This window comes from Mustela lutreola, chromosome 2 (assembly GCF_030435805.1).
Source record: "Mustela lutreola isolate mMusLut2 chromosome 2, mMusLut2.pri, whole genome shotgun sequence".
Classification (NCBI taxonomy): domain Eukaryota; kingdom Metazoa; phylum Chordata; class Mammalia; order Carnivora; family Mustelidae; genus Mustela; species Mustela lutreola.
In genome coordinates, this window is record NC_081291.1 from 162,395,625 (window position 1) to 162,420,295 (window position 24,671).

General features: G+C 36.2%; 1 protein-coding gene across 3 annotated transcripts in view; it reads left to right on the top strand.

Annotated features, from left to right (window-relative positions):
- Positions 1 to 24,671, top strand: part of LSAMP (limbic system associated membrane protein) — a 660,813-nt gene that overhangs the window by 332,362 nt on the left and 303,780 nt on the right. For all 3 annotated transcript variants that reach the window (XM_059164016.1, XM_059164017.1, XM_059164018.1), the window contains exon 2: positions 21,861 to 22,093. In XM_059164016.1, the coding sequence (XP_059019999.1) occupies positions 21,861 to 22,093 (233 nt within the window). The remainder of the gene's footprint in view (positions 1 to 21,860; positions 22,094 to 24,671) is intronic.

The window sequence follows — 24,671 nt, forward strand, 5'->3', positions numbered from 1 at the left end:
GCAGTAAGAAGTAGGAAGCCTGAGATTTGATAGGGCCCCGTGGAAGTCAGGAAGAAGAATGAGGATGAGTCTTACCTCATATTATGTGAAGGTGCTGAGGTCCTTTGCAGTCAACCGTTTCCTGGAACACAGAGCAGGGAGATTTTCTAACCATTCCTGCTTTAAGGGAACACTGGGTTTAGATAAAGTTCATTGTTTTTCCACATGGTCTTCTACTATTTCCTTTCTTCCCATTCAGAAGTTCTGCTCACTAAATTATATCTCAATCAGAGTTTTCTTCAGAGTGGACATTTTGGGGACCCTCCTTATTGCCTCTTGTACCTTAAAATTATTGACCCACTTGATTCATTCAAAAAAATGTCTCCCATCTCATCTTTCCTCATTCCATTTTTGTGGCTAGTAAATAATAGGAATGGTATTGATAAAACATCAATGACAATATCAGCAGTTCTATATAAAAGTTGCTGATCATTTTCATATGCCAGGTGCTACTCTAAGGTCTTTACATGAAGTGATTTATTAAATCCAAAAACAACCCAGTGGAGAAACAGAGACTTAGGTGAAATAATTTGCCTAAATTATTGTAGCTGACATGTTAAGAAGCTGAGATTGGAACTTCCTCAGTCTGCACTACTCTATTTTCGGAGTACCACACCACACAGCAGCAACAGTACCTGGGGACACAGCCCAGTGTTAGTTAGAGACAGGGTAGGAATCACTTAGAAATCCTGGGAGTGTTAGTGAGGGAGAGCTGTTGCAGCTTAGAGAAACAATTTCTCCAACTGAGGTTTATTTTACTGAGCACAGAGAGTTAACATTAAAGTCTCCTCTCATACCTGACATGCTACACAGGTGTTAATGTTGGTTGTCCCAGAACTTCTAGTCTATGGGAATACCTTCCAGAACTACTGGGAAGTAGGGAAGAGTAAAGTATATTACACAATGATTAACACAAACTACTTGTCTAACAATCATTTTTAAAAGCAGAGTTCAAAGTTATGTACATTTACAAGGGTATAATTTATAAATTATAAGCTCAGTATGATTCCAAATAAACACTAAGTGTGTCTGTACAACTTTAAATATAAACCACTGGAGATGAGCATTATTAATAATCTGATGGTTTTTGTTTTATCTGTATTTTTCCATCTTTTCTGGATTTTTGATGCAGAGCAGGTGCTTTTCATAATCATAAAACATATGGTGAAAACATTTCTAAATTTCTAGACTTCTCTACCCTACATCATTTACTGATCTTTCAGGTTTTCTGTTTTATAGGAGAGTGGGAGAAAGGGTGTGGGACTTGAGATGCAGAGAGAGAGAGTGCGACCTAACATTTTTTAATGCAATTATTGTTATTTCTCTTTTCTGTACCTTCTACTGAAAGAAAAGTCATTCTGAACATCTATTCTAGAATTTCCTTTGGCTTTTTCCATCAACTTTTTTATCTGATTCTCCAGTAGTTGGTTTGCAGCATCTCTCTCTGTCTCTCTCTCTTCACCTTCTCACTCTGTTTCTCACATTGTCTCACACTCATATACATGTTTGTATACGAATCTCTCTCCCTCTCTCTCTCTCTGCCCCACACTCTCTCATGCTGCCTTTATTTATTATATTTCTGTAGATACTTTTCTGGTTTTCTGCATCTGCTTGAATATACTAAAACAAAACAAAATGAAACAAAAAATATCTGAACACTGGAATTCCAGAAGTTTGAACTCACTAGTACTTAAGAAGATATTTCAGAATCTTCTCTCAGAGCCACATAATTTTCAAAAATATATATGTGAAACTCAGATTTAAAATTTCAAAGCCTAAAGTCATGGCAGTCAACTTCCTGAGCTAACTCATTCCACAATATCTACATCAATATCTATATTTTTATTTCTCTTTTACCCCACACTAGGCTATTTCAATAACCAGCATCTGCAATTGATTGGATTTACCAATAGTTGACAATTAAAGTATTCTTTTTACCTTTTAATCAATCATTATCTAAAACAGTTAACAGTTTTTAGATAATGATTGATAAAACAGTTAACAGTTTTTAGATAATGATTGATAAAACAGTTAACAGTTTTTAGATAATGATTGATAAAACAGTTAACAGTTTTTAGATAATGATTGATAAAACAGTTAACAGTTTTTAGATAATGATTGATTAAAAGGTAAAAAGAATACTTTAATTGTCAACTATTGGTAAATCCAATCGATTGCAGATGCTGGTTATTGAAATAGCCTAGTGTGGGGTAAAAGAGAAATAAAAATATAGATATTGATGTAGATATTGTGGAATGAGTTAGCTCAGGAAGTTGAAAGAAGATTCCCTGGAGAGACAGCATAATTAACTGCCCTGATAGATCTCCTTTCAAAGCAAACTCTTTCCTGACTTCCTTCTCAAAGTACTAACAATTACCAGGAGTTCCCACACCTGCCTTGTAGATGCTGCCAAATCCATTCCTTCCAACTGCAGACTTCCTGGGCTGGTTCCTATGTTTCAAAAAAATCGTTATATATTATAAGCTATGGATCAAAAGATCCATCTATTAAGACACTGAACAATTGGGTAGAGATTGTAATATTTCACTATTAAACAAATTGTGAGCCATTCTAATTCCGGTGTTTTTATTAGCTTTCTTGTCATAGTCATTTTTGGAAGTTCATGTCCATCCCTACACCTCTTCTGTGAATTATAAGTAAAGAATGCACTGGCTGTTGTAGACTGTGTAGACAGGCTGAATTCTGTTCTCTCCCATTCCGCCCTCCATCATACATTGAGCCTTTCATTAAAGTGCACCTTATCTGCATACTCTCCATCACTGAAGGAGTCATTGGTTTGGATCAATTGTGATCCCAGGATCCACATTTTTAAAGGGTATACCTGTGCTGATCTTGAACACTCTTATTAAGAACATTTGTAGAGCTCCAATTTCTCTGTGAGAGCTATTCAGCCTTCCAGCTTAGAATGCAACTTTCTGTTTCGTAGTTCAGCTAGTAAGTCTTACCCTTGCAAGAAAGCAGGCCTCACTGAGCATGCATGGCTTCTGTCCAGGTAAATCCCACTGAGTAATTATCTTTCACCTACTGAAGGAGAAGCTGTCTTATGCTATCCAAACCCTTCTTTTAATCTCCCTATCTCTGCCTTGAAATTTCAGGGCTAGTTAGCAGAAGCACAGTGGCTTTCACATGCTGCCAACTTGTTGCTAGAGTCCCCTTGATTTTGCACCAACAGCCATTATAGAGACCACCGTGACCTCACTGAAAGCGCATTTTAAAACAGACAACCAACATTGAAAGACTCCTATCAGGAGAGTGGTAAAAAGGGAGTGATTTACCCAAATTAATTGATAAATTAGCCTTGAATTAATGAAACAGAATTTTAAACAACAGTAGCCTTAAAACCTGTGCAAATAACACAGTTAAAATTTTTTTCATAAAGTTTTTTATAAAATTTTATGGCCAAAAAATGGTATGTGTTAGAGGGAGAGAAGGAAGGAAAAGAGAAAGAACCACATTACTTTGTGAAGATCTGCTTTTACATAGGGTGTTATAGGTCCAAGCTTCAAAGTAGGGACATTTTGAAATCAGCATTTAAGTGATTTTAAGTAAGCTCTTTGGACACTCTAATGCCACTGATGAACATGAAGAATTAACTCCTGTCTCAGTGCAGATTTATGAACCCACCATGTCAAGAGTTGCTTTCTCCTAGGCACCAGTCAGAAGGAATAAACTCCTTATTGGTTAAAAGAAGACACAACTGCTTATGCAGCCATTTCTCAATGGCAGTGCCTGATTGGCTGCACATAGTTCACAGCCAACTGACTGTCTTTTGAGAGATGTGCCTGGCAGTCCATAGATCGCATGAGAAGCTGGGAGGTCTTTGTAGCAGTTAGTCCTTTCACATTGTGCTTCTACTCTGGCTGGAATGGAGTCTTGTAGGATTGGCTGGCAGTGCTTATTTCCTTATTCTGTACTGTGTATCACTAGTGCAGTGGAAAAAAAAAAAATCTAGGCAAACTGAAAAATATCTCTTCACTAGCCAAAAAGTCTGTAAATGCCTTCAACATGCTAACTATCCCACACCCCAAACTTTCAAAGGCTTTTAAAAAGTAGATGACTCTTCTATTTTGTGCATGTTATGCTCAAGCCCATATCCTGCACTTTTTGTTAATACTGGACTCTGCCATGAAATTGTCTGTCTGGAACATTCAAAGAACAGCTCTAATTCTAAGTTATAGAATAACTGTAATAATATAATATAATATAATATAATATAGCTGTTGAAGGTTTCAGGAAGTCAGCAAGTAAAAGTGTGTTAAGTCAAGTATGAGTCTGGCCTATAGTATATTCTTACTAGCTTTTCCTCTGACATTGAGAAGGATTGGTATAGCTATAAGATCTTTTGGGAAAATTTTGTCATGCTCTCACACCTAGCATCACCAACTGGAGAGGTAAGGTGAACAGGTTTAGTATTTTAAAGTAAGATGAAATTGTTAATTGTGTTTTCTAATTTTATATAAATTTGCCCTAGTTTATTTGTGGGTGGTCTGCAAAGGGTCACTTTTTACATATTATTTCCTACAATATCTTCATCTTGTACAGTATCTGATCTTCTATGCTATTTAAAGATGAAGAATTTAGGCAAAAATAATATAATAGAAAAGGTTAACAGCTGTTGTAAGATTGTTAATCTGTTCTGATCTTACTTGTAAAATAATACTTGACATCCAACATGATGGACAAAGACTGGGTGCACTATATGGAAGAAAAAAATATATAAGTCTGGTTTACTTCTGTTGTTGGCTTGTTGATTTTTTTTTTTTAAATTGCCTCTGGCAGATTTGCATCTAGCATTAGCCTTGCAGAAACATACTTTACTACACTGTGGAGAATGTTCTCCACTTATTTGTTGCTTCGGGCTAACAGGCTGAGCTGTTTTGCATTGAATATGTATCTTTTGATCTTGCTTTATTTCCCTCTTGCTATTTTGTTGCTGCTAAGAGCTGATGATTAGGAGAAATCTGTAAGTGAAAACTGCCAAAAGGTTTTGAAATAATGAGATTGGACTCACTGGCCAGTGCTCACACTGAGTTCTATGGGGACCACAGAGGGCAGGTGTAGAACTCAGTGACTGGGAAAGAAAATCAGCTTAGACTCACTTAGAGGAAGCATCTACTTAATGAACATTATATTCTTTGCTCTTTTGTGCTCTGATTCTGGCCCCTAAATAGAGATTTTCTAAAGTTACTATTTTGTTACCCTCAATCACAGTATTCTGTGATTAGATGTTATACAGAGGTAGAGTAATTCATAGGAAATTGTATATTTGAAATTTACTTCATTGTTAGAGAATTTTTTTATTGAATACCCACATATTTTCATGCACTCAAATCATTTCTGCACTGATATACTTAGAGAAATTAGGGACTCTGACTTCCTTAATTTTATAGTTTAACAGAGCTATAATTTTAATGTGAAGCATCATGTGACATAGTAATAAGTCTTATCTAGACAAAAGGAATGTTTATAAAGATTAAGGAACCCATATTACATAAGAGCAAAATGTAAAGGCATATAAATAAGCCATATTCTTTGATTCATGGTCTCAGTTGTAAAAAGTATGGCAGAAAAGAGATGGAATGAGAAGAAAGTGACATAAAATATGAACAAAAATATATGATTTATACCATAGCTATAGATCACCACTTTCTAGATTCAAGATAGAATAAACATCACTATGTTACTAATCATTAATGTTTAATAATTAGTAAATAAACTAATAGTCCACTTCTGAATAAGGCCATCCACACCACCTTTCCTGAAGTTTGAAGATGAAGATATATCTTGAGCTATAATAGTTCCTTTAATAGAGTTCTTTGGGAGAATACTGTGATTCAGGATAACAGAATAGAAACTCTAGGAAATTTTCTCTTAGAGGACAAAAAGGGAGCAAGATATAAATCATTAAAAAGATTTGTTAATTCTTATTCTTCTCTCATTCTGTATTCTGGGGAAGTTTTGCATGATTCTAGTGTTTGATTTGGAGGCTGACATCCAAAATGAAAAGATTATATCTTGTAATAATCAGAATAAAGAATGTACCAAATTTACTAATATTAAAGAATGGGTGGGGTACCTGGGTGCCTCAAAGGGTTGAAGCCTCTGCCTTAGGCTCAGGTCATGATCCCAGGGTCCTGAAATCCAATCCCAAATCCTGGCTTTCTGCTCAGCAGGGAGCCTGCTTCCCACCCTCCCCACTGCCTCTTTGCCTACTTGTGATCTCTGTCAAATAAATAAATAAAATCTTAAAAAAAAAAAAAAAAAGAATGGGCATAGTTTTATCTGAATAATAATAGTATCCCATATTGACTGGTAAACTCTAGAATGTCTAAAATCAGTAGCTTCCCAGACAAGAAAGTATCAGTAAAGAAAAGCTCACTTTATCTACCTCTTTATCCCTTCCCTTGTTGTCTTCTTGGTCATATTATTATCTTGAAGGAAAAAAAATAAGTGCTAATTTTACAGTGGAATTTAATGAGGAAAGAAAAATTTGTAGTTTTTTGAGATCAAATTAACCTATTTTAGTAGAGATGAACAGTGAAATTATTGGGTATGACTTAGCCAGAGACCCACTATAAACACTCAGAGATTAGGTTACATAACTGGAGGTGATTAGTCCTCAGTGCGACATCTGAATACTTATAAAAAATATTAATTTTTATCCTTAAATACTCCTCTAGGGGGGAGACACCAGTAGGATAATGTCAATCGTAGTATTCAAGCCCACCAGACAAGAAGAGGGATGCTGGTGAATTTGAAAACATCTTATGTTTTCACCATACAGCATAGTTTGAGAAATTTTTTGAGTTAAGTTTCTACCACAATTGTATTTCTTTAAAAAAATAAAATAAAACAAAACTGTTTTTATGTATATATTATAGTGTATCATAGATATATCATTTAAAAAATTGTAACAGGGCACCAGGATGGCCCAGTTTGTTGAGCATCCAATTCTTTTTTTTTTTTTTTTTTGAGCATCCAATTCTTGATTTCAGATCTATTCATGATCTCAGGGTTGTGAGATCAAGGCCCCAGCTAGGCTTCATACTCAGTGCAGAGTCTGCTTGAGATTTTCTCTCTTCCTCTACCTCTCCACACTGACTCATGCTCTCTCTCTCTCTCTCAATTATGTTAACTATTTAACATAATTAAATAATAAGAATTTTTAATAAATAAATAAAAAGATAGTATCATCTCTTCCAGGCAAAGAAGGACAGAGAAATGGTAGCATCGAGTGAAAGGAAATAAAATGGCTAGATTCTTAGAGAAGACAAAAGGGCTTTGTCCTGTCATACTTTTCTTTTAAAAACATTGGGAATAGTAAGATTCTTCCACCTTCAAGATTGTATTAGGAAGGAGAAATGTCTAAGAATGTGAAATGAGAGGAGAAAGGTTTTTGGTATATTCATTCATCCATTGAATAATTATTAAGGGAATTTGTGTCAGGCATTTTGTGAGACAACAGAAATCCAAAGATTGAGAAGACATGGGTCATGCTTCACTCACTCTTAAAATAGTGATGGGAGGCAGAGAAAGAATTAGAATGCTAGCAGGAGCAGGGAAGCAACTATGGAATTAGGGAATACATCACAAGGGAAGGCACACCTGAGATGAGTTGTGTAGTAAATAGGAACTTACCAAATGAAAGAATAAGGTTCATAGTAGAGAGGGAGTGAAATATCTATAGATCAGCAGTCTGGAAAGGTAGATTGAGCTGACGTATGTTATCTGACATATGTTAATCTCTTTGAACTCTTAAAAGTAAAAAGACCAAGTGTATTTAAATAAAAGGTTAATATGATCAGCTTCATGTATGTTCTGTATGAAGAACTATAGGTGAGGGATGCATTGTCAGAGGTGATAACACCAGTTGGAAGTGATGTTGACAACAGAAGAGAAAGTTCTGAACAATGGTAGTGACAGTATAGATGGAAATTAGAGGTCAATCTTAGGGGAAAAGATGGAAAAATATATTTGATTACATAAATGACTTGAAGGAGAAGGAAACAAGGACAGCTCTGGGGCTACTAGTTTGGATTAATAGATGGATTATGGTCCTATTACCCAAAACTGGGAATTTAGAAAGGAGACAAGCATAAGATGGAAAATAATGAGTTTAGGTTCAAAACATGCTGAATTTGAGGGGTCTTTAGATATCTATGGGGAACAGCTGAGTATGCTGTTTTAGATTTCAATATGATAGAGTATAGAGTATAATTAAAACCAGAAAACCTGATGAAATGTATGAGGACTATTCCATGAAGCCAGGAGGTGAGTGGAGAAAGCAGGGCTGATAGGAGTCAGAAAGAGAGACAAGAAAATGAAGAATGAGTGGCAAATTGTGTTGAAAGCTATATGGAGATAAAGTAGGACAAATACTTAAAATAAATCCATTGGATTTAGCTATTAGTGGATTACCAACATCCTTCTAAAAGTGTTCTTGATAGACCAGGTGAAAGTGACTTGACCTTAAAAGAGAGTGGACATTAATTAGTCAACTTAATATTGACTACTACTATCAACATTATGATTAATAACACAATGTCAACATTATGAGGACTGTTAATTAGTTGACATAATTTTTGTTATTACTCAGATCATGTTACTGACCACATTCAGAGAATTCAACAGAGTTTCTGGAGCCATCTCAAAAGATCACAACCACAAATGGTGATATAAGTAATCCAAAAGAAATAGAGGAATGATTTAAAAACAATGTCTTACTGATCTCCACTTAACATTTAGCTCCTTCTCTCTCTCCCTGCCTGTCTTTTCATATAATAACCAGATTTTGAGAGTTGCTATAAGAGAAGATACCTCTTCTGTAATACAATCTCCAAGACAGAGTGCCCTGGGACAAAGAAGTGGGAAAATGAAATACAAATGCTCTCAGAGTAAATAAATGGTGCTTTTGAATCATGTGACTCTTCCTAGAACTCAGAGAGTGACCTTCACCTTGAAGTATCTTCAGCTCTCTCTTTAACTGAGGCTAGCTATGAAACTTTAGAATTAAGTATGTAGTGTAATAATACAAAGGGTGATTGGCCTTTAACTTCCTCTCTCTCCCAAGTCCAGACACTTTCTTTCACCTCCATCACCCTCCCAGGGTCAGGGTTGTGTGTAAGTTGGGGATTACAGTGGCAGATCTCATCCTCCAGTTTGAGTAAACTAAATTCAGCAGAGTAGCTCACAGATGGGTTTTCATCTCAAACTCATCAGATCTTACCTTCATGCCCATTCTCTTGATAATTTCTGAAGCTCTTTTTGATTACTTAATCACAAGTCATTCATGTTCTGATTGTTGATACAGTCAAGACAGAAAAGCCTGCAAGGAAGGGTTAAGGTGAGGGGGAAAAAATGATGGAGAGAGAAAGAAGAAAAACCATAATAGTTAACTGTCACACAAGGATAAAGACTTCCTTACATCATTGTCCTTTAGAAGGAAGTGCTGATCCACTGGCATTTTTCAAAGAGCTGGAACAAACTATCCTAAAATTTGTATGGAACCAGAAGATGCCCCAAATTGCTAAGGAAATGTTGAAAAAGAAAAACAAAATTGGGGGCATCACGTTTTCAAGCTTTCCTACAAAACTGTGATGACCAAGTCAGCATGGTTCTGACACAAAAACAGACACATAGTAGGAGCAGAGTAGGGAGCCCAGATATGGACCCTCAACTCTGTGGTCAAATAATCTTCAACAAAGCAGGGAAAAATATACAGTGAAAAAAAAAGATAGTCTCTTCAATAAATGGTGCTAGGAAAATTGTACAGCTATGTATAGAGGAATGAAACTCGACCATTCCCTTACACCATACACAAAGATAAACTCGAAATGGATAAAAGACCTCAATGTGAGGCAGGAATCTATCAAAATCCTAGAGGAGAACATAGGCAGTAACCTCTTTTCATCAGCCACAGCAACTTCTTTCAAGACATGTCTCCAAAGGCAAAGGAAACAAAAGTGAAAATGAACTTTTGGAACTTCATCAAGACCAAAATCTTCTGCACAGCAAAGGAAACAGTCAGTCAAACAAAGAGGCAACCATGGAATGGGAGAAGATATTTGCAAATGACACTACAGACAAAGGGCTGATATCCCAGATCAATAAAGATCTCCTTAGGGGCGCCTGGGTGGCTCAGTGGGTTAAAGCCTCTGCCTTCGGCTCAGGTCATGGTCCCAGGATCCTGGGATTGAGCCCCACATTGGGCTCTCTGCTCAGCAGGGAGCCTGCTTCCTCCTCTGTCTCTGCCTGCTTCTCTGCCTACTTGTGATCTCTGTCTGTCTAATAAATAAATTAAATCTTTAAAAAAAAAAAAAAAGATCTCCTTAAACTTAACACACACAAAACAGATAATCATGTCAAAAAATGGGCAGAAGCCACGAACAGACACTTCTTCAAAGAAGACATACAAATGGCTAATACACACATGAAAAAATGTTCATCATCATTAGCCATCATGGAGATCCAAATCAAAACCACACTGAGATACCACATTAAATCAGTTAGAATGGCCAAAATTAATAAAACAGTAAACAACATGTGTTGGAGAAGATGTAGAGAAAGGGGAACCCTCTTATACTGTTGGTGGGAATGCAAGTTGGTGCAGCCACTTTGGAAAACAGTGTGGAGATTCCTCAAAAATTAAAAATAGAGCTACCCTGTGACCCTGCAATTGCACTAGTGGGTATTTACCCCAAAGATACAGATGTAGTGAAAAGAAGGGCCATCTGTACCCCAATGTTCATAGCAACAGTGGTCACAGTCTGCCAAACTGTGGAAAGAACCAAGAGGCTCTTCAAAAGATGAATGGATAAAGAAGATATGGTCCATATATACAATGGAGTATTGTGCCTCTATCAGAAAGAATGAATACCCAACTTTTGTATCAACATGGACAGGACTGGAGGAGATTATGCTGAGTGAAATAAGTCAAGCAGCGAGAGTCAAGTATCATATGGTTTCACTTACTTGTGGAGCATAAGGAATAACATGGAGGACATTGGGAGAAGGAGAGGAGAAGTGATATGGGAGAAATCGGAAGGGGATACATAACATGAGAGACTGTGGACTCTGAGAAACAAACGGAGGGTTTTAGAAGAGGAAGGTAGGGGGTTGGGTGAGCCTGGTGATGGGTATTATGGAGGGCACCTATCACATGGAGCAGTGGGTATGGTGCATAAACAATGAACTTTGGAACACTGAGAAGAAATAAAACAAAATAAAATGGAAAAAAATTAGAAAAAGAAAAAGAAAAAAAGAAGGAAGGGCTGAGGGGAAAAATACTTCTGGAGATAGGAAACAAAGGAAGCAAGGTGGGATAGAATGTAGGTGATGGAAAAGCAAACGTGGAAGTCAAAAAAATCTCTATGATTGTAATTCTCCATGTGAGAACCATCCTTGTGATTTATAAACATTCATCAGTGATCTATTGGCTTCTTGTCAGCAGGGGGAGGGGACCACTACATTTCCTTCAGCTAAGAGAGATTTGTTTGACAATATGCGCTCCTTTAATTTGTAGCTCCCAGAGTCCCCTATTTCACATCTGTATCCACAAAGTACATTTAAAAAATAGACTTATTTTGCTCTTTATATTTATTTGTCTTTATTTCTGCTACCTCTACCAGGGAAGGCAAACTAGACAGCAGAGCCCTTTTGTAATGGTAGCTCTGATAGATGATAGACAGTCTCATTACTTATTTATTTACTTATATACTTACTGTATGTTAACTCTGTTATATCATACATGCTGTATTTATTAATTGCCATGTCTTACAGGGCATAATTTAATCCAAATTGTATCTAAATGCATGTAATGAGAAGTTATATTATAACATGGTTCTGCTCCAATGATAACATTTACATAATGCTGTATATGATAAGACTATAAAGTAAGGGGCTGGGTTTTCAAGTGAGACTTATGGAAAATAGTCTCCTGACTTTATGGCCGTGTCTCATACAACAGAATGCTCATCCTAAGTGCATTGTAATTTATTGTGAGCACTTTTATTTCTTCCTACTGCTGGAATGAGATAAAGAGTAAACTCCACATAGTATAGAGCACTTTTTTTTTCTTTCTAGAACTTAGCATACTTTTGATATTTACTTTGTAATGACTCAGAAGGTAACAGAATTTTCTTTAAATAGCTGTAGATTTGTTTTTAATTGCGTGGTGAGAAATCCAAGCCAGGATTCTAAGATTCGTTTTATTTTTTTTAAAAGTACAACTAAAAGCAGCCCCCACCCCGAAATGAGAGAGATTTTTCACAGAGAACAGAGACTCATAGCAAGAATTGAAACAAAAGCACGATTTAAAATTGCTTCTCATCCTCACTCAACCAAGTGGTGAGGAAAGAGGAGAATCTGTAATCCAAAGGAGAGGAAAGAGTTATAGATACTTGCTGTTTTGGTGAAAGGATAATTGCCACACACACAGAGAAGGAGAAAAGATAAGCCTTGTTCTTGCAACCTGAGGGTACATAAAGCAGAGACTATGATTCATCCAGTCAAGGAGGAACCCCAACTCTGCCAAGCAGATTTCAGCAGATCACAACATACAACTTTGACCAGCTGCCTGATCGGGTTGCCCTGGAGGGGGAGCTATGTGTGGGCTCTGTCTGAATCTGATTGAAAGTGGTAAGACATTTAAGACCTAAGCTGCCTATGCGCAGATATGCAAAATAAATAAGTAAATAAAACCAACAACAACAACAAAAAAAACCTTAAAAATGTTCGGAGATGGCATTAGAACCTCAATTTACACTGTTGTACCATAACCATACTGTATCACCTTGCTTTTAATTTAACACATGTGGGCTTTAGGGGACCAGTTACTGATTAGAGGGGCCAGAAAGGTATCAGATGCAAAAAAAAAAAAAAAAAAAAAAAACTAGTTCTGTAGAAGGAGATTTCCTGGAAATGGCTGTTAATAAGTAAGGAATTGGGTTAAATACTTACTGGGGGTTGCTGGATTTAGCCAGACAATGGGATTTATGTAGAATGAAATGCCCAAGATTCAAATTATGAAAAGTGATGGAACAAGATTTTATTAGGCTCTTGCAAGGCTTACTGGGTATTCTAAATATTTTAGCCCACTTAACAATCACAATCATATGAGAAGAAAGTCATTATCTGTGCTTTGCTGAAGAAAAAGACTGAAGCTCTTTGGTAAGAATGAACCCTTTTGGGCCAGGCAGTGCTCTGTATGTTTAAAATTAACCCATTTAAACATTACAACTACCCATTGAAGTAGAATGTATTAGTCTTCATTTTACAAATGAAGAAACCTAGGCACAGAGAAGTTTAGCAAATACCACAAGAGCACAGAGCAAGTATGTGATGGTGTTAGAATGCAGAGCAGGAAACTGGCTCTTGCTCCTCAACTTGAGCACAGTTGTCTTTCTCTGCCAAGTTACTTGCCAAAAGCTACTAAACTATGGAACCCACGACTTTTCCACGTCACTTCTCAGAAAAAAAAAAAAGAAGAAGAAGAAGAAGAATCTTGAGTTACGGTGTGGCTAAGAATATAATGATTTGTTTTTTAAACTGATCGAGACTCTTAGAAAGAACCTAGAAGAGCTATTTCCAGCCACTTATAAACATTCCTGGGATCGATGTTAGCTGTGACTGCCACAGAACTCTGTTCTCTCCTGGCCTCAGCCTCAATTCTGATCTCTTTTTAGAATTTCTCTCTTCCTGTTTTCCATTCATTTCTTCTGTGTGAATGTAGAGATGGCACAATTGATGAGAAAAGCAGAGGAGCACAGATTGTCCTAGAATTGAGAGATTGTGGCGACATACTTGGTTCCTAATTTGGAGGATAATTTCTGCTCCTCTCTACTTGCTTTCTTCACCTGTGCTACCTTCACCTGTGCTAACGCTTCTTCTTAAAGACAGTGAACCTGGAAATAAAGCAATGCATGTGTCATATCATACTTATATAAGGATGCATGTGTGGCTGGACTAGCGCTCCCTCCTGACAGTAAGAGATAAAAGGCATATCTAGGGAGGGCTTTTCATTGCTTCAGAAATGACACAAACCCTTGGCTCTACCAGTTGCCATTGTGGATTCTCTTTTGCTCTTATAGGTAGTGAATCATCCTAATAGATAGTAGCCCAATCCCAGAAAGTGTGCTTTGTCAGCATAACACATGCAAATAACTAGTTCAAATTGAATATTTAAAGAACTACATGATTGATCAGAGAGTCTGGAAAATAATACATATTTAGTGGGTGTCATCACACTCTGTGAAGAGATAAACTTTTTGAATGGCCTAGGGAAATCAGTGTTTTTCCTTTATAGCCACCCCTATATATAACTATTTTATTCTTATCTGCCATGAGAGATTATGAATATGAGCACAGACATTGTTTTACATCTTATAAAATATTTCCGTGTTCATCACCTCATTTTATTCATGGAGTGATGCTAGGAAGTTGGGTAAAGTATCATAAGCTTCATTTTACTTAGGAAAAACCAAGATACAGAGAAGCTAAGTGACTCACCTGTGTTCTGAAGGCCTGAACTAAAATCAGTTATCATGCAGGAGCTAAACAGTATGTCTTTTACCCTAACATTCTATCAGAAGTGTACAGATTCCTAAATCGTTATGCCCAGTAATAGAACCACATGAATCTGGTTCCTGTGGTTTGCTACTTCTCCATTCTTACCCTCTCTGGAACATCTGTCACTACTTTTGTGTGTGTTTATATGTATGTGTGCATGGGACACTTGTACATGAGTGTCTGCCAACCAGCTGGGGGGAGGGGAGATCATTACCATGTAGATATTGTATTGGTGTTAATTGGACTAAAATTCAGTAGGAATCTAGAAAAATAAATTATCATCAAACCAAGATCAGTTCAAGAGGTTCAAGAGAATCAAGATTAAGAGAGCATACATGCATAAGAACAATAGAATGAAGCCAACAGAGTAGGCAGGGTTCAAATCCCTAAGTCAAATTTGGAAGGCAATAGAAATGGGAGCAAGACAGCTAGAGAGCTAAAGCTTCTTGCTGTAGACAAGGCTAGCAGGAGCACCTAAGGGTCACCAGTGACCCACAATTCTTATATTTCTGAGTTTAATCTTATAGCATGGTAATGAAACAGAGATGACCCGAAATGATTAATACTTCCAAAATATTTAGTTTTTAACTAATTTAGCTTGTATTGTTTTTAATGTGTTTGCACAGTGCTGTTGGAATTTATTATACTTAAAATAATATGATAAAATTAAACTAAGGACCTCTGACTCAAGAGAGCCTACTTTGTTCCATCTGTCTACTTTTCCTGATTTCATGCACTCATGCTGGGAATGTACAGACTTACCTCTCAGACAGAGAATCTTTCCTTCTACACTCTATGATAGTTTTGATGATTCACTAGGGATTTGTTTGTAGGTTTAAAGTTACAATGCAAACAGCATTAAAATCAAGGGCAAACATATTCCTGAAAACTTCTTTTTCATTCATATCTTAAATCATTACGCATCTTACAAAAGAGGGAGAGTCACAAAAATAATAAAAGTTAATTTAAAAATAGCTTTCCATTTATTTTAATTTTTAATTTTTTTACTTTTCTAAATTAAAGTCTAATAATTTCCTTAGAACTCAAATCCTCTAATTGAGTTGATTTTCCCTATCTGTTCTAGATTTAATGGACCCATTTATATAAAGAGGAAAAAAACAAAAGACTAAATTTAAATGATTTCTTTAACATTAAATTAGGAAGTAACCAAGTTATAGCTTTCTTGTTCACCATCAGTAGTATACAGATCTTCCTTACTCATGATGGGGTTATATCCCAATAAACCCATTGTAAGTGAAAACATGGTAAATCAAAAATGCCTAATACCGAACATCACAGTTTTAGTCTAGCCTACATTAAATGTTCTGAGAACACTTACATTAGCTTATATTTGGGCAAAACCATCTAACAAAAAACTTATTTTATAATAAAGAACTGAATGCTTCATGTAATTTATTGGATACTGAAAGTGAAACACAGAATGGTTGTGTAAATACAGAATGGTTGTTAAGTGTATCAGTTGTTCACTCTTGTGATGGCCAAGCTGACTGGGAGCTATGGGTCACTGCCACTGGCCAATATCACGAGAGAGTGTCTTAACTAGATATCAGTACCTTGGAAAAGGTTAATGTTCAAAATTCAGAGTATGTTTTCTACTAAAATTATATTGCTTTCACACTATTGTAAGGTTGAAAAATTATGAGTCAAATCATTGTAAGCTGGGAACTGTCTGTATAAGACTGTATTGATGTATATTATGATACTAAAATGAAACAGCAAAGGGGTAATGTTTCATTTCCTACTAACTTATAACCAGAGCATGACTAGACTTCATTGTAGTGATTCTGTCATGAACATGACTTACAATTCAGGAACTTTGCTGGTGGTCATTAAGTGTCTATAAATTAAGAAGCATACGGTTATGGAAAAAATACCATTGTCCTGTAGACGTTTGCCATATGCTTCCAGATATTTAAACCAAGAGACTGAGGTCTGACTCAGCATTTTTTAGCTCAGCCCTGTAGACACATGGGATGTCTTTACTGTGGCTGTTGTCCTTTATGTTGTAGGATGTTTAGCAACATCCTTGGTCTCTACCCACTAGATGCCAGCAACAACCTCCCCACTTCACACTGGGACAACCAAAGAAATGTCTCCAGATATTGCCAAATATCATCTGCACACACAAATTGCCCCACTTGAGAACTACTAATCTCATGTTCATTCTTAATTTTATAAACAAATCTTGTACTGATCCAGTTCCACAGCCTTGGTCCTTATAGTTGAAAAGTATGAAGATAGATAACTGGTGAGAAATCAAGTAAAATGTACTTACTTGTGATAAATGAATAAATGCCAGATTATATTCCTGTGAAAGAAAGGAAAATTTGGATAAATTCTAATGCTAAGTCAAAACATTTTCAGCAGCAAGTTGTTTGTTTTAATATGAAGAGATATGTCTGTGGCAATTGAACAGGCTTAATATCTGGTAGATCTGTATCACTTATATCATGGATACAGTCAGTAAACATGCTATGAAACAGTCTATTGCTACAGATTGAATTTAGCATGTCTTTTCTGCCTCCAATTATACTCATCCTTTTAGAAGCAGACTTGGACAGTATGAGTAGAATTGTCGATGTATCTCTTTGTATAAATGTGCATAATATGCTTGGTGTAAAGTGTTTGCAGAGATCCAATGCTTGAGATTTTTATGAGTGCATTGATTTTTTGTGACAGTTTTATGGCTGCAGATATACTGAACAGGGAAGATAAAAATTTGTTTGCTTGCCTTTCTTGTAATTTTTTTAAAAGTTGATTTAAAAAAAAATCATAGGTCCATGGTTAAAGTATGATATTTGCAAGGTCATGGTTAAAGTGGGCAACCCACTAAACATATTTCTAGTGCTTTATGTTTCTTTCACTTTTTCACATATGACATAGATTATGTAATTCCCAAGGATGATGTTTCTTTATAATGAAAGCCCACTGAGCATATACTTTTCTCTTCTTTACTTTCATGTTATTACCACATTCAGTAATTCTCTTTTAAAATCTCCCTTTGTATCTAATACTTTTAATTATTTCAAAATGTTAAAATAATTACCCTTCTATTTTATACCTCTTAGATAATTACCAAATATTTGAATTTGATCTAATAGCAATGTATTAAATTAAATTTAGTTTATTTATTCTACATCTCAGTGAGTAATGAGATGGTGGGTATGTGCATGGTGGGTATGTGTAGCTAGGCCCTGTGAGGGCTCCTTAGGTAGATTCCAGGAGGGTCATTGTCATTAATAAGCTTATGAAGAAAAGTGAGTATAGATAAAACTAATTCTATGTGGCATATGATGAGGTCATAAGAAATATCCATGAGGGGCACCTGGGTGGCTCAGTGGGTTAAAGCCTCTGCCTTAGGCTCAGGTCATGATCCCAGAGTCCTGGAATCGAGCCCCGCATATATATATATATATATATCACATATAGCACATGTATATACAGTGGAGATATATATATATATATATATATATATATATATATATATATATCACTCACACACACACACACACACACACAATGGAATACTACTTGGCCATCAAAAAGAATGAAATCTTGCCATTTGCAATAATGTGGTTGGAACTAAGAGGGTATTATGTTAAGTGAAATAAGTCAGGGAAAGACAAATAGCATATCATTTCACTCATATGTGGAATTAAAGAAACAAAACATATAAACATAAGGGAAGGGAATGAAAATAAAATAAAAACAGAGAGGGTGGCAAACCATAAGAGACTCTTAACTCTAGGAAACAAACTGAGGGTTGCTGGAGGGGAGGTGGTAGGGGAGTGGGATAACTGGGTGATGGGCATTAAGGAAGGCACTTGATGTAATGACCACAGGGTGTTATATGCAACTGATGAATCACTGTATTCTGCCCCTGAATCTAATAATACTATATGTTAACTAAATTGAATTTAAGTAGAAAAATATTTTATTAATAAAATACATCTCTTCATAATTTTCCAGCTTTAGCCACAGCTGATATTAAAGATAGAATCATTAGGTATCCAATTCTGAACTAAATTGTCTGGTATTGAAGCAACATTCTGAGTAGGGAGTAATTCCTTATTATATTATGATGGTATGCATGAGAATTCTCATTTACTCTACAGGAATGCCTACTGCACAGTTAAGCCAACTTATCTCCTAGATGGAAGCTCATGATGCTTGCTGGTCAGTCAGTGCATGCTAGGAACCTGGGTCTGCATTAAATCAGCATTTCTGCATTTTTTAATAACTGGGTGTTCCGTGACTACCCTATGTGACTGGTTATTTTCTGAACAATCATGAGCTCTACAAATTGAAATTACTTTGACTCTTACCATCTTTTACTTATATACACTACTTATGGTTTGAAATAGTTGTCACCTTAAATCAAGATATCAAAATTTTAAAAAAATTAAATTAGTTCTGAAAATGCATTATTTTTGCCATTTTTCAGTATGAAAGTTTTAGTCATGCTGCGGAAAGATTATTTTCTGGTTTATAGAATCAATATATTTCCTTTGGAACTACTGACTACATAAAAAAGAACCCTTAAATATCTGGAGGAGTGGTTTTCCTTTTAAAAATACTACACTGTTGCGGCACGTGGCTGGCTCAGTCAGTAGAGCATGTGACTCTTGATCTCAGGGTTGTGAGTTCAAGCTCCACATGGGGTGTAGAGGTTACTTAAAGTAAAAATTTAAAAAAGGAAAATACCACATTGTGGTCTGCTTAGCTTCTTGGCTAACTATACTAAGTTAGTAAAAAGTGTGAGTGTATATGTATGTGTATATATCCTAATATATCTTTCACTTATTTGTAAGTAAAAGATAAATTTTAAAAATAAATATAAGATGAAACACAATGTAAGAATAAGCTGTTATGTAGATTGTCATAGCAAAATTTCCACATAATGTATGTTTTGGTAGACACATTTTTGTGGGTCTGGTAATTTTGCTGAAATAGTCAGTTACATCTTTAGGTAAGATAAATCTGAACACTCACAGAGAATAATTTGGGATAATGATCTGTGTGATAAGTTTAACTTTTCCATGGACAAAAATTGCTAAAATGTCCAAAAGACCCTAAACACCTAAGTTAGTAACTCTACCTTGTGATGGTTAGGAAATTTGTTCATTTGTCGATGTTGTAGGGTTTGGGACGGGGACGTGGAAAATAGGTAAACATATGTCCTCTTCTCTGTGAGGGTGACACTGTCAGTTTAACAGCAGGCCTTCCCCAAGTACCTGTATTCTATGAGATTAATTTTTGGAGGTACCTAAATGAATAGAGCAAAATATCTGCCTTCAATTGATTTGTAAGCCATAGTTACATAAAATTGGCTATATAGTATTTTTTTCCCCAAAATGAACATATTAGGGACATATTTTTGGCTAGACATTATTCAGAATATATTTCTATGCTGTAGTGTATCTGTTTGCTGCTATGTTGAGCTACATAGATGAGAAAAGTACAAGGAGATACATGATAGAAAAATTAAAATGCATTGACAGAGGTAAATTTCCATTCTCTGTAGAAAAGAAAAACACAGTAAACCTACATCAACAACTGCATAAAAGTTCTAGAAAGTGGCTAACAGCCTATTAACTCATAAATGATTCTCAGTTGAGAAGAGCCACATATACCATGAAGGACAGAAAAACAATGCCACAAAATAATAGAACAGGAAAAGTCAAGTATGGAAAGAAACAGCAAGCATCCACGAAGTTAGCTTTGTACTCCCTCATGGAGAAGTTCTTAATTATCAAACATTTAATTAATCATAATAATATCTTCATGGCAGAGAGATACATATTGGCTAATAGAGACACTAAATGATGACTTCATCTACTTAATGTTCTGGATAATAATTAGGTAGAGGAGAAAAAAGACCTATGGATCATGGAACTCAAGTAATTAAAATTCTCATGTTCAATAAAATATTCAGTTCACTTAAAAATAATGGGAGTAGGGGGTCTTTTGAACCATAGGTGAGGTATTTTGAAAGGGTGCAGCTTTTCTCCTTCTAAGGCTGAATTGGCCTCTGTATACCTACTGTAGACAGCCTGTAGATAATGCATCAATTTCCTGTCTATGCATGGGTACAGAATCTCTATGACTGACCTTTTTGACCTGAGAGAAAACCTGATTTGACTTAAAGAATACAGAACATGGTATTTTAATTGTTCTGTTGTCATGCTCCTGGCTTCTCTCACCATCCCTCATGCCCCAGAGTGCTGAGCAGATGGCTCTACAGTTGTGAACAGGGTCTGGGACAATCTCCCTGTGGGGCAGACATGAATCTTGCCAAAAGGATACAGAGAGAAGTTCGTTTATTTGTTTGCTTTTTACTTGATTTTTCCATTTCCAGATTCTCACTGGAATTGAAGGAGAAAACTGCATTCACCATGAAGCCTCTACCCTTTCCCCATCAATCTGTATTCTTTGCCTCTTTCTTGCAAGTTTCAGAAAGAGATCCTTATAGGTTTTTAAAATAAGTAGTCATTCAGAAAAACATTTTTCCTTCATCTTTTTTGGAATAGGAACTATGAAATTGGTTTCTTCATCTCTCATAAAATATTGAATTCACTCTGATGCACCAGCAGACAACTTGCTGCCTACAGCAACTGGAACCAGACTTAGGCAAGATGACGCTAGCTTTGATTTCCTTGACACAACTATCTGATTACCTTCAGATCTATTCACACACTTCTCACTCCTGGGAGAGGGCATTCCAGACTTACCAGAATCTGAGGCAAATTCTGAAATCTTGTCTAATTCCTACAGTAGTAGGGCATAAATTATATCTACCATCACACAGGAATTTAGGAAATACTTATTAGAGAATTAATACAATTCAAAACTCAGTAAATGTGTCACATTATCACTTTCAAATTCTCAGGTACTTAAACAGATGGAGTTCTATGTGGTGACCTTTTCCTAGTCAAGAAGAAGATAATCCAGTGGGAAGTCAATACCTATTTAATTTTATTTGCTTGCATTTTTCATATTGATTGTTTATTGCCAAATTGAATCTAATAATAGTGACATCCATCCATTGGATGGTAATTAGTCTTAGGACAACACTTAGGACTCTAAAAAGTGGCTTGGCGATGATTCATCCTGCATGTAATTATTGTTCTTGGTCTTGTTGAGGCCAGTCATAAGGAGAATGAATGCAGGTGAGGTAAGGTTGAGGTTCTAATGTTGTTATTCTGCTCTGGCAGGTGCGTTGTAGAAGACAAGAACTCGAAGGTGGCCTGGTTGAACCGTTCTGGCATCATTTTTGCTGGGCATGACAAGTGGTCTCTGGACCCTCGGGTTGAGCTGGAGAAACGCCATTCTCTGGAATACAGCCTCCGAATCCAGAAGGTGGATGTCTATGATGAGGGTTCCTATACTTGCTCGGTTCAGACACAGCATGAGCCCAAGACCTCCCAAGTTTACTTGATCGTGCAAGGTAAGAAAAAGTGGGATAGGTGGTTGGTAAGGGAGAGGTGAGAAACAGACATTAAACATGATGTACAAAATATTTGCAAAATGCTTTCTGAAAAATAAAAAGCTTTCAATGGCATTATTACATTTTAGTGTCTATTTTCTCTCAGGAAAGAGTTAAAATAAGAGGATTTAGGAGAATATAAAGAGTGCCTCTGTGAACCAGGACCCTTGATAAGCATATTCTCTCCTAGCCCTTAATATAAAAGCATGTAACAAAGGCCATATCTATAAGAAGAGCACACAGAATACTTAGAACCATGTGAGGTACTCTTTATCAGCCGTTAGGTACTAGATGCTTTGCTGAAGGCTTGATTTTTATCTTCAGCATAAAGAATGTTGCTAATTATCTGTTTTCATGATAGTAAATGCTATTTGGAAAAACAAAAATTTCCAGGGGCCTTGATATCCTCTCAGCTGGCCAACTTCTTTATCAATTGTATCTCCATTTAATGCTAAGTTATTTGTGAGTAAATCCAATGACCAGGCTCTACAAAGTCACTGGAGACAATCTGCTTCTAGATTGGGGTTTCCAAGGGCACATCTGAGTCATGGTTTATAGGATGAAAACCCTAAGTGGCATACACATGCCCCCAAACTATAGCTCTCATGGGTCCCTTTCCCCATGATTGCAGAATGAGAACAAAGCTGATCAGCTGCACAATTTTATTGCAAGCGAAGTCAAACCACCAGCAGCTTCAATCCATCTATCAGGAAAGATCTAAGCACTAACAAATATTAGGGCTGTGTTCATGTATTCTTGATTTACAATTTTATGTAAATTTAATGCAAATCAGGCATGGCCCTAGGGCTCTTGTCAGGATTCCAATGCAGTCAAGTGGTGTGGAAAAGTTTGACTGTAGCTTCTATTAATGTGTTATGGAATTGATTATTGCAGCATTTAAATTATTGCTCTCCCAACTCCTCTGATTAATAGATGGAAACTGGAGTGAAATACATCGGAGACTGTCTGGTCCAGAGGTGGTTTAATCATGTGACCTCTATCTTGGTCCATTTGGAATTGCTGATAGCTTCATTTTATTGCTTGTTAAAGGAATGTCTACTGATTTGCAAAGTTCCTATAACAGTCCAGGCATAGAATGTTTTCCTTGTAGTTGAGTACAGAGTGCTAGAGCTTATAACATGATACTTCAAGGCTTAGATCTCAGGCAGTCCATTTAAATGTGTAAACATAACCAGAGATGTGTAAACATGTAAATGGGTTAATTTGCCAGCTCCCTCAAAAACACTAGTATGACATATATTTTCCCTCTCTCTCTCTTACATACACACATACACACACAAACACACTTTCCTCAAAACAAAAGAAGTTCTACCCCATGCAATGGCAGATGAAGGGGAGGCAACTAGTTTTCTTAAAGACCCTCAGAAAAGATTTCATCCAATAACCAGCTCCATATTTTATTATGAGATTCGTACATAATTTTAATTCCTTTACAGCCTTTAGTGACACTGGAAAGCCACTAGAGACCACAACTAGAAAATGTGTATTGTACTATACTAAATAAAATTGAACAATTTAAGTGTATTTCTTGGTTTCTAGATGAGGAAGCAGAAGTTCTTTAAATTTAGGTTACATGCTCAAGGTCACATGGAGAGTTTAAGGAGTGAGTAGTTTGGAGCCAAGGAGACCGAGAATCAAATCTGAAGCATTTTCAACTGGAAGGGAAATTTATTGTGATGACTTTAGAAAATATCATATCTGTATTTAAGTCAGCTCTTAGCACCAAATGTCCCAAGCCCTTCCCCCTTTATTTTCTTATTTATCTATGTTCATTTTAGTTATGAACTAAATGTACTAATCCTGAGGGGCTTAGAGCTAGAAGTAAGTTGGATCATATTTGCATGTATCTTCATACTGTGTTGGCACAAATGAAATTAAATTTAACTAACATGAAGTCAAATTTAATAACTTCATATTAAATTAAATTTAACAAATCAATATTAAGTGATGGAAAAGACCCTACTAAGTGCCAGGTACTGTTTATTCTGTTGGGAAGCCTTCAAGGTTCTTCTACCTGGTCTAAGAATTAAATTGACATGAAATAGATTAGTAGGAAAAAATAAAATTTAATTTCATATGTATGGGTATCCACATAGACATGAGATTCCAAAGACAGGCAAAATGAGGTATATATATTATCCTGAACTAAAGAGAAGGGGCCACGGGTCTTGGACTTCAAAGGAAAAAGAAATCAACTCACGGGAAAATGAAGAAGAGTAAATGTTTGGTAAGCAAATATTGCTGAACCATCCAGAAACAAGGGGACATAGGGAGGACTTTGATCAAAGAGTGCCTGCAAGGATTCTCCTTATCTACCACCCCAAGTTCATATTATATAATATAGTTATTTATGGTGATAGCTCTTTTGCTGGAGCAGGTCTTCTGTCTAAATTCTTTTAAGCAGTTAAGGGGAAGGTCAATTTTTCTTCCTGAGTCCTTGAACACTGATTATTTTTAGGTCTAAATAATCTGCATGCCAAAGGTACAAATCTTGGGGCAACTCTTTCTGAACCCCTAT